We start from the raw sequence: 11,253 nt of genomic DNA, 5'->3' as shown, positions 1-11,253 counted from the left end.
CCCTTCTGCCACAACTGTCCATTTCCTGAGGCCTCCCCAGGAGTGGAGCAGATGCCAGCATCGTGCTTCGTGTACAGCCTGTGGAACCAAGTGCCAATTAAACCCCTTTTCTTTATAAATTACTCAGTCTCAGGTATATGTTTATAGCAATGTGAGAGTGGACTACTACAGCTTACCTTTGAGTGTTTTACAAATTTATGGGTATGCTTTTTGTTTGTAACTCTGACTAGGAAGGTGAGAGCATTACTGGTTTTTATTGGACTAGGGCTACCAATGCTATGTAGTCTGCAATGCAAGGAACAGGTCCATACAAGGGATCAATAGTTATACTTCTTGAAGGATTTTCAACAGTTCTGCTGGAATATTCATGTAGGTGACATGCCTGCTAATAATGATCTAACCTTATACTCTTAGTACCTTTTACATATGAACCCTAAAATATATATTTTAAATCCTTTAGATAGAGATTGAATTCTCCATGGATAGTACACAGAGGGTATATTATGTTTTGTTTGTTTGGAACTTTGTGGAGAGTTAGCCACAAATTTGGAAAACCACATCAGCTACCTTACTCTGCTATTTGTTGCTTATACAACTGATACTTTGTCAGCAATGAAGCGCATCATCTGAATATGCATTTGAGGGGTTTCCACATAGATAGATGCAAGCATCTGATCCCTTCATTGGTCTTCTGCATTTCATTAGGAGAAAAATACTACTTTGTTATAAATTACGTACCTTCCTTGTTTCCTTAAAGTTGAAGCATCGTCGTGTATATTGATTTAAAAATTATGTGTGTAGGCATGTGATATTACTAATTTTAGCTGAAGATAATTATAATTTCATTTCAGATTTCTGTTACTTAAAAGAAGGTCTGGAATCGGATAGGTTGAGATCAACTCGATACCACGATATTTGCTAAAATTTATTTGAACACACAGAAAAGACCCAACCCAGAGACCTCTTTATTACTATTATTTCTACTATTCTTTTAAAAAATTATTATCGTTACACACAGCGGTTTTAGGCACTGTCAAGTGTCCATCGCCTCCGGGCTGGGAACGTTTGCGCCCTTCTTCAGCTGTGCTCTTAGGCAGTTACCGGCGAGACCCGGACCGGAACCTTGGCGCGGTGACGCTAGTTTCCGGCGGGTTACTTAGAGCGCCGAACAGCTCTGGGCCAAAGGAACATGAGAGGGCCGGAGCCGGGTCCCGAACCAACGATGGAGGGAGACGTGCTGGACACACTGGAGGCGCTGGGGTGAGTGCTTTTGGAGACGCCTTTTTCCTGAAAACGCAACCTCTCCTTGGCCTGGCTGCATAACCTACTTCCCCTGGGCCTCTGTGGGCCTGGGCGGCCCTGTGCAGGCCTCCTTCCCTGCCTCGATCCCTCCGGCGCCGACGGAGTTAAGCGGGAGGCGGGAGAGAAATCTATTTAGGGGGTGGAGCAGGGCCGGAGAGCTGGGGTTCGTGGCCCCCTCTTTCAAACTTCTTGCCTCGGAACTCTGTTGCAGGAATCCGCGGGGTGGCGCGGAGCGGCCCTTCTGGCACCGGTTTTCTGGGCGAGCCCGCGCCCGCGATATTTGTGATATTTGTGTTGACGTAGTTGTGGCGCCCGGAGGGAGGTGCTGGAACCTGAGCTGCTGTTGAGGACTGTTGTCTCCTACAGTGTACAACTTGTGGCTTACTTGGGGCTCTGAAGCGAATGGCTTCTACTTTGACCGGAGAAAGTGTTGTAGTTCATTGCGAGTTCATTCTTGCAACCATTTCATCTCTTCGTCAACGTGTATATTAGCTTGTATGTGCATTTACACGCATTTACGTTTGTAAATTTCCTCTAGGCAAGGGAAAAAGATAGTTTTCAGATTACTCGTGGCTTACGTAGTCGCGCAGGCTACTGCAGGCTACAATGCAGTGTGGTAGGTGCTGTGAGAACTCTTAGGATGGAGGTGAGAGTAATGTTAATACTTAACAAGTGTGGTGGTTAGTAATCTCCCCCTCAACCTCGTCCTGTTTTTTCCCACACGGCTGTTGTCCCCATCCCAAATTATCATGTCCTGCCCATTCATTTGTCTCTTGAACTCTCCTTCTCTCTCATTTAATTCCTCCTCCTCCCCAAGTCAGCTCCTGGAAAACTGATGCTTTGCATATTTTATTCACCGATGTATTCCCAGCCACACACTAGAACGGAGTTCTTACAGTAAATAGTTGGTCGAATGAATGAGTAAATGAATGAAGAACAGCTTAGAGAAGAGAACCCACAACGGTAAGCATAGGACCAGATAGTTGAGTCATACGGTGCACATTAAATAAAGAGCTTGGAGCCATCTGCACATTTGTTTGCCCTGCTACGTGCTGCTGTTTCTTGATAGGGGAAGCTGTGCCTTTGCAGTGTTGTTATGAAGCTTGAACCAATCCCACATCCCACTTTATCTTCCCTAAAACTGCATTTGCCCCTCTATCAACTGTTTCTTTAGCTGGACCCTGATAATATGTACTCTGCAGTGATCCAGTGTTACGGAGTCTTGCAGTTAGTAGATCGTGAATACATATTTGTCCAATGAAAGAACAGTGCCATTGGTTATTTAGGGGGCATTTTTACTTCTGTGAGGTCCCTTGGAAGTTCTCCCTTAACTTGGTTAAGAAGGAACCAAAACAAGAACTGAAAATACTTAGTAGAATTATTTAGGCACCAAAGAGTTTGAGCTCCCAAGTACTTCAGGTAAGAATACTGGGATCTCATAAATGGTTTATGAAAAAGGAAAAGGCAGTGCTTTTCTTCTTTCTTCACTTCTTGAACTTATTGTTCCTATTATAAGTGTTTTGGAAAGTTCATTGCTATAATCTTGATTTTTATCAAGGAAAATAGTTTCAGATTATTCAACATGGAAAGTAAAACAGTTTACACACTCCAAAATTAGTTTTTCCTGGAATAACCATGAGGGCAAAATTTTGAAGTTTGAATTCTCCTATGATCATAAGATGTGAAAAAAGTAGTTATTTACAATATGTGTTGTAATGCAACGCTGTGTTTTCAAATATCCATGTAGATGGTGAATAATGCATTTTCTGTTGTAAGGTATTTAGGATATCAGGGAAGGTACTTCAGTTTGTCATGTAAAATAAATTAATGGGAGGCATTTGATGGGAAAAATCTATGTGAAAGGACAATTTAGTGATACAGGTGAAAACAGGATAGGCTAGGAGTCGGTAAGTTTTCTCATCTGTGAAAAGAGAGGACTGGAGCAGATGATTTTAGAAGTCTCTTTCAGTTCTGATAGTCTCTGATTTTGTGGAATAGTAGATCTCCACTGGAAGTACATCAGAATCATGTGGAACTTATGAAAACTGTTCCAGTCTGGTATATAACGTAGACTGACCGAATCATAATCTTCAAGAGGTACAGTACAGACCTACATATTTTTAAAAAGATTCACAGCCTTGGTTGAGAAACACTACTGTGGAGAGAAATTTCCTTTAAATATTTATTGAACACAACTGTATATTGGACCTCATTCTGAGGAGTCAGTGGTGAGCAAAAAAGACTTGGTTCCTGCCCCTGTGGAGTTTACAATCTAGTGGAGAAACAGACATGATCACAAAAATAATTATAAACTATAATAAATGTGTCAAAGGGAAAGAACAGGGTGATATAACAGGAGGATCTAAGAAGTCTTAGAGGTTAGTGATAGATTCCTGAGGAAGTGACATTTGAGTTGAAATGGGAAGGGTGAATAGAAGTTAACTAGTTGAGGTTGGATAGATGAAAAAGGGGAACAAAGATATCCTTACAGTGAGAAGAAAATGTGAAGACTGTGAAGTGGGAAGGAGCTTGCTGTATTGGAAGAACTGGAAGGAGGCTAATGTGGTTAGAAGGTAGAGTGTGAGGGGCAGAGTGGTGGGAAATTGGATTAAAGAGTTAGGTGAAAATTGGGGCATGCAGCCCCTTTTAGGCTGTGTTGTGGATTTTATTCTTGATCGTAACAGCAGTGGGATGCGATTGAAGAATTGTAAATAAAAAGGGAGTGATTAGATGTCTAGTTTGAAAGTTACATCTGTCAGCAAGGTGGAAAATGGATTGGAGAATTTAGTTAATAGTCTGGGAAAGAAATGATGGTTGCTTAGTGGCAGTGGATATGGAAAGAACTACATTACTGGACTTAGTAATTGATTGGATATTAAAATTCAAAGATTCATTTCTCTTTATTTTAAAAAAGATTTTTAGACACCGGGTCTTGTTATGATGCTCGGGCTAGTCTTGAACTCCTGGCCTCAAATGATCTCCTGCCTTGGTTTCCCAAAGTGTTGGGATTACAGGTGTGAGCCACCAGGCCCCACCAGATTAATATCTTCATTTGGTATTGAGCACCAAAATGAAATGATACACCTTAGAATCTAAATTGGATACAGAAGAATGTGAAGATAGGAGAAAGTTGGTAAATATGGAGAATGCAGAGGGATCAATGAATGGAGGTAATGATGATATCAAAGAATAGTTGTAGGTGAGTGGTCAAAGAAGCAAGCTGGAAGGGTAAGTAAGAGGTTGTGGTCAGGGAGCCACATGTTTGGATGAGTGATTTTGGATGTAGAGTAGTTCTGGGTAATGTCAAGGGTGCAAGAGGGGGCTGAGTGACACGTGCAGGTTGAAACTGAGAGCTCAGGGTGTAAGATAGGGTATACATACAGACTTTAAAGAAACTCAGTATAATGGCAAGAACAGAGGTGGAGAGGAAAACTGAGCAAAGAGGATGTTGGGGAGTGTCCAAGAGGTAATAGATGAAAACCACAAGTGAATGGGTGGTAAATCTGCGTGGCCTGTGCCTCAGGAGAACAGGAGATATTTATAAGATAATGGGAGAGCAGTGATAATGATGCTATTTTGGTAAGTAAGGAGGCCAAAACCCCTACTATCTCATCTTTAGGAATTTGCAAAAATAAAAATAACTAAAGCTAGAGATGGTAGGAATAATAATCTTAGGTTTTTTTTTTTTTTTTTTTTAAGAAAGAGAATTTTCAAACAGAGTCAAAAGAACAGAAATTAGTAATCTGTTCTCTTCCAGGGTGGGAAGAGAACCTCCTTCCCCATAGGTTCAAGACTATGGCTAGATGGTGAGGAAGGGAGCTCAGTACCCAACCTTGGGGAGACACAGAAAGGGCCCATGCCAGGCACTTGCCTGGAGGCAAGTGTAGCTTTTGGGCCACAAGACCTGATGGCCGCTGGGGTACTGGCCTGGAAACAAGTCCTCATCTTCCCAGAAATGTCTTATTTTTGTCTGCAGCAGCTGGCTAGAGAAAGATTTTGGAAAGGTGTGTACCTGGAGCACCCAAAGGCATAACCTTCCCTTTTCCTTGGCATAGGCCTGATAACACTGAGGAAAGGCCATGGTTTGGCAATGGAGTGTTCAATAGTCTTCATCCCTGTAGAGTTAAGTGGCTCCTAGGGTGACAGGAGAGGAGATGACTTGAAAGACCAAGACGCAGCTTCTCCCCTACTGAAACACTATATCCTGGGGCCACAGTTCATGGCAGAACATACACTCACACACACATCTTGGGAACCCAACAACTCGGGAGCAGGCAGCTCTGGGTATTGTTGGTCTGGCATTTGCCTACTTGACATCTAAGCTGTCCTAAAGCTCTTTACAATCACTTCTCACTATTTCCAGGCCCATGTGGTGAGGTGCTCCAGCTTCCACTCTGTCAGGTGACCGTAAAGGCACAGTGTAGGAAAGACCCCTACTAGGATGACCACTGCTTGGAAGCAGGGAAGGCTAAGAGGCCTGCACCTACCCGAGGCTGGTGTAGACGTCCTCTGCTCTGCTCCTCAAAGACTGGGATCAGGTTCAGCAACTCAGTATCTGCCATGTCATCAAACCAGGACTGCACAGACACTGCATTCTCTGGGTGGAAGATGTAAGAAGCAGACAGGTTGTCCAGGATGAGGGTTTTCCTCAGGTTCCTCCCCAGGAGGCTGAGGTTCCTGACTTAGCAGCCCTGGTGGAACCACAGGACTCATGGAATAGGTGAGCTCGGAACACCCACACTGGTCCAGCAGATCTGTCGCAGGTCAGCATACTTGGCCAAGTTGGCAGTGAAGAGAACACATTCAAAGAGTTCTCTCATTTGTCTTTTTGCGCGAGGCCTCTTGAGCACATATACCTGCTTGAGTGGTCTCCTCAATCTCTGTAGGCACTGTGAAGCTAGCATTGTTGCTGGGCTTAAAGATGCACAAAAGTTTCATCCAGGTCAGTGACCACACAGATCCTCCTTTGATCTTCCTCTGTCACCTTGGAGCAGGCATGTCCCTGGGATCTGATAAAACTGGTACTGGAGACACTGGAGCAGATCTGACTTAGCAGTGGTGTTGACTTCCTCCTTATATGCACGAGCTCAGTGGAAGAGCTTGACTGGCCATGCTGGGTGTGAAAATAGCAGAAAAGGGCCTTGGAGATGTTATATCCACGAGGCTTCTTAAGGAGGACTTGGAGACCAGGCCTTGTTTGGTGAGCACCAGGGCGTCTTCCACCTGCCCCTGGGTGATGATGGAACTGTGCTCCATCTAATTCTGCAGGTGTGGGCTGGCTGGGTGGAAGAACCAGTGAGCCCACGGTCTAGGCTAGGCAGGGGGGCCTGGGCTTGGGCTTGCTGCAACTCTTGAGACTCCAACTCCCACAGCTGTTCACATACCCCTTCTCCTTTCCTCCCTGGGCCAGGAAGCAAGGTGGCCTGTACCAAGGGTGGGTGCCTGGGGATGGGCTCCCCTGGGTACCCTGGCTCCAGTCTCCTAGCAGCAGCTCTGGGCTTCTAAGTTTGGGTCCAAAATGGAGAATCCAGAGTGAAAACGAGAGGGATAATCTTTCTGAGAAGAGATGGACAGTATAGCAAAATATATGTCGTGCTGTGGATGGAAAATAGTGGACATTTTTTGGGAAGCAGAGAGAGGTGGAGAGTTGGATGAGAGGCAAAGACAATAGGTTGGGTAAATGATGGGAAAAGAAAGGGTCTTCTATTTTGTCTCTTGGCTGATGAAAATAGAAAGTAAATTAGGCCCTGGTTGTGTTGTTCAGGAGAGTTACCAGCAGCCCTAATGGACTGAAGATTTGGATCACCCTGCTTGAAGTAATGTCCGACCAGCAACTATGCTTCCAGGGTATGAGGCTTTGCGGGAGGGCCTAGGCCTAGGGGAGATGTTCTCAGTGTTTGGAGTAACAGTAGCACTTTGATGATTAACTAAGAATATATAGAACAAACTAGGAGCTTGGTTATTCTCCACAAATGCAGAATGGCGTTGGAAATCAAAGCAAGTATGAAATAAATGTGGTAAGCACTAAACAGTTGCTAAATGTAGCATAAATAGACTCTTAAATGCATGCTCTAATTTCTCATGTACTGCAAGAGGAGAAGGAGTAATGATAAATATTGAGAGATTTTTTTTTAAATGAAAGTAAAAAAATAAGTACTATGCTGCTTAAGAGAGGTCTGTGGACTAGCAGCATCATCACCACCTGGGGAGTAGAAATGCAGAATCCCAGACCTCATTCCAGCTCTACTGAATTAGAATCTTTATTTTAATAAGACCCTCAGGAGATTCCTATGCACATAAAAGTTTAAGAAGCACTGTTCTAGCCAGAAAAGTGCTTTCATATTCTTACTCAGTTATCTAGCAGAATATTTTGAGACACTTCTGTTGCATAAGACATTTCTGGATGGTGACAGAACAATAGGGGCTAAGAGTGCGGGGCTGTACAGAGAGGTTGTGTGGCTCGGTTCTGGGACGATTGTTCGCTATGATCATGGCCATCCCGTACGAATTATTTACCTGTATCGTTCTGAGCTTCCTCATCTATAAAATGAAGCTAGTAATCGTATCTACCTTATAGGGTATTGTGGCAATTAAATGAATTTATATAAATCATTTAGTGCTGACCCAACATACAGTTAGCACTTTATAAATGTTAGCCACTATTGTGATTTTGATTGTTAATTAGATGTTCAGGTATGTTAAATGCATTTATTTTTTCCTCTTTTTATTTTTACTTCACCTGATGAGCTAAGGCGTTAAAAGATTAGATCTTTTTTCCAAATTCAGAATTTTTTGTGATTTGACCAGTTTTTGTTGGTTTTTATTATTGACATTTCAGTTAAAAAAAAAACTTACACCAATATGAATTAGTTAAATTCTTTCAAGAGTTTATGAGTATTGCTTTATTGCAGAAATGAAAGCAAGTAAGAGGATCTAAGATGTTTACTATGAAATCTCATTGAGAGGCATTGTAAGACATGGAGGAAGGCTGAGTCATAGAAGAACCAGCCTTGAGCTGGGGGTGCAGAAATAATGTTCTAGTCTCAGCTCTGCCTTTACTTGGCTGTATCAGCTGGACCAGGTTTTTTCCTTAGTTTCCTTATAGTTGTAGATAGAGGTCTAACAAGACCTATGTTAACGATGGAGCATTTGGGTTAAACGTGGATTTAAATGCTAGTGCCATCTTCTGATTCTACACAGTTAGGATAATGCTAACTTAAAGCATTGCTGTAAAGATTAAATGAAACATATATATATATATATATATATATATATATATATATATGCATGCCTAGCACTGTGCCTGGCCTGCTACATAAAGGCAGGTTTCCTAATGTCATGAAGTCTTAGTTTCTTTACCTACAAAATGAGGATTTGAAAATACCTGTACTCACCCTTCATCTGATATAACCAGAGAATTCAAAGAAAAAGAAATGCAAGTGGCCTTTAAACATATGCAAAGATGCCCTATGTCCTGCTCATAAGAGAAATGTAGATAAAACTATACTGAGTTACCAGATGGTCAAAACCCCAAAAGTTTGACAACTTTGGTGAATGATGAGGGAATGGGTACTCTGATGCCTTGATGGTACAACCCCTCTACAGGAGAATTTCATAGTATCTAGCAAAGTTATGTATCTGTTTACCCTTTGACCCAACAGCCTCACCTCTAGGAATCTATCCTAGATATAAACTGACAAAAATTTGCTGAACTATATTAATAAAACACTGGAAACAGTCCAAGTGTCCTTTAGTAGATGCTGATTAAATAAAATATGGTGCATCCAGACAGTGGGGTAGTATATAACTGTAAAAAATGGTTGAATAATATCTCTAAATACTGATCTCTACTAATGTAAATGTATGTGTGTGTGAGCATGTATGTGTTTAAAGCAAGGACTAGAACAGTATATAGTAGGCTACCTTTTATCTGAAAGAGGAGACAAAAATGCATATATTTATGTTGAAAAACATGATGGAAGGACAATCCCAAACTAATAAATATGGTCACCTGGAGGGGAGGGAGGGAACAGAGTAGAGGATACAAGATTAAAATTGCAAACTAGATTTTTCTGAAGTACTTTGTTTTTTAAGTTAGGCTTTGAAACCGCATTAATGTTTTACATAATTATAAGACAAAAATGCAATAAAAAGAAATAAATCCCTATAAATTAAAAGCTGAACAAAACAGATGTCTATTGATGTATCAAGTAGGTGGTTTAATCACATGGGAATGGTTTTTCTCTATATCCTTACAGGAATACATTGTAAATATAAAAAAATTAAACTGTAATTTTATTGTTGGTAGTAAGCTAGATTTCCTATTCTGAAGCCATATGTAATTTATACCTATTTTAATATATATTAGGAATTTGTAAATGTTAATTAAAACAAGATTTGTTATTGTAAGAGAAGATAAAAATGTAAAACAAAATAAGTAAAACCCCTACAATTCTAAATGCCAGTTGGAAATAGCAATATGAACTCCTAATATAGTTTCTCTGAAAAAGGCATAGAAACAGTGCCCAACCTTTGGTACCAGATTATGTACTCTAAATACCATTAAAAGAATCGGGGCTCCTTGGAGAAATGCCTGATTCCAAGTCTAAGGCAGGAAGATGATGTTGTAGAAAGCAAGGAAAGTATTCAGAGAGTACGGGGGACAAGACAAAGGGCTCCATTGGCCTATGTAAATGGGCTACTACAAATCAGACATAGAAGAATTTGAGTATCAAAAGAATAATAACTGTAATGGATGAAAACACATCAAATATATTATCTATGAGTTTATAATGTTAACAAAAGTTCAGTTACAAAAAGAACCATAAAAGTAGATCATCTAATTTAGTTAAGATAGTATATAAAGTGTTTTGAAAATTTAAGATTCTTGTGAAATACAACTTGCAGAAATGTTTAAAAGTGTAAAATTATAAATAAATGAGGCCAGTCACGGTGGTTCACACCTGTAATCCCAGCACTTTGGGAGGCTGAGGTGGGTGGATTGCTTGAGCTCAGGAGAGCCTGGCCAACATGGCTAAACCTCCTTTCTACTAAAAATACAAACATTAGCTGTGTGTGGTGGCGGGTGCCCATAATCCTAGCTACTCTGGTGGCTGAGGCATGAGAATCCCTTGAACCCAGAAGGCAGAGATTGCAGTGAGCTCAGATTGTGTCACTACACTCCCGCCAGGGTGACAGAGTGAGACCCTGTCTCAAAAATAAACAAATAAGTAAATAAATAAAATAATATAAAATAAAAGGTTTAGATTAAAATGATCTAATAGGTTCTTTTCAACTTTAGCTTTTTTAAATTTGTAATTTGTATCTGTGCTTTTTTCCACCACACTTTTATTGTAATTAATGTAAGGTTATTAGACTTTATGCTGTATTTGACTTTGTGATATCTGTGGAATTTATCTTAAAATTGGTAGATAATTTTACTGTGGAATGTTAAAATGTAGGAAAAAAGCTAAATGTTAATTATATAGAGCAGGAATCAGCAAACCATTTCTTTAAAAGGCCATGTAGTGGTCATTTTCAGTTACAACTACTTAGCTCTTCCATTGTAGTGTGGAAACAGCCATAGCTAATTTGTGGATTAATACATTTAATGGCTGTGTTCCAATAACATTTTATTTACTAAAACAAGCAGCAGACCTTGACACAGAGTATTGAAAGCTTTTTTGTTTGATTGGCTTATTTAGTTTTTAACTGGTATTTCTTCCTTTCTAGGTATAAAGGACCATTGTTAGAAGAGCAAGCCCTTACGAAGGCAGCAGAGGGTGGATTATCTTCACCTGAATTTTCAGAGCTCTGTATTTGGTTAGGCTCTCAAATAAAATCATTATGCAACTTGGAAGAAAGTATCACGTCTGCTGGTATTGCCATTATGTTTTATGTACTTTTCTGTTTAATAGTAAAATAAACTGATAACTTATGGTTTATAGTTTT

The 11,253-nt window shown here is 40.6% G+C and overlaps 1 protein-coding gene and 1 pseudogene across 1 annotated transcript in view; one reads left to right on the top strand and one right to left on the bottom strand.

Annotated features, from left to right (window-relative positions):
* Positions 1-1,110: 1,110 nt before the first annotated feature.
* The window catches only part of LOC105492563 (family with sequence similarity 98 member B), a 32,722-nt gene continuing 22,579 nt past the window's right edge, over positions 1,111-11,253 (top strand). The window contains exons 1-2 of the mRNA XM_011759804.3: positions 1,111-1,260; positions 11,035-11,180. Of these exons, the coding sequence (XP_011758106.3) occupies positions 1,190-1,260; positions 11,035-11,180 (217 nt within the window). The 5' untranslated portion in view covers positions 1,111-1,189. The remainder of the gene's footprint in view (positions 1,261-11,034; positions 11,181-11,253) is intronic.
* Positions 5,771-6,558, bottom strand: LOC105492562 (carboxy-terminal domain RNA polymerase II polypeptide A small phosphatase 2 pseudogene; annotated as a pseudogene).

The sequence above is a fragment of the Macaca nemestrina genome, chromosome 7, assembly GCF_043159975.1.
Source record: "Macaca nemestrina isolate mMacNem1 chromosome 7, mMacNem.hap1, whole genome shotgun sequence".
Lineage (NCBI taxonomy): Eukaryota > Metazoa > Chordata > Mammalia > Primates > Cercopithecidae > Macaca > Macaca nemestrina.
The sequence above is the reverse complement of the archived record's forward strand: the minus strand, read 5'-3'. Positions and strand labels throughout refer to the sequence as shown.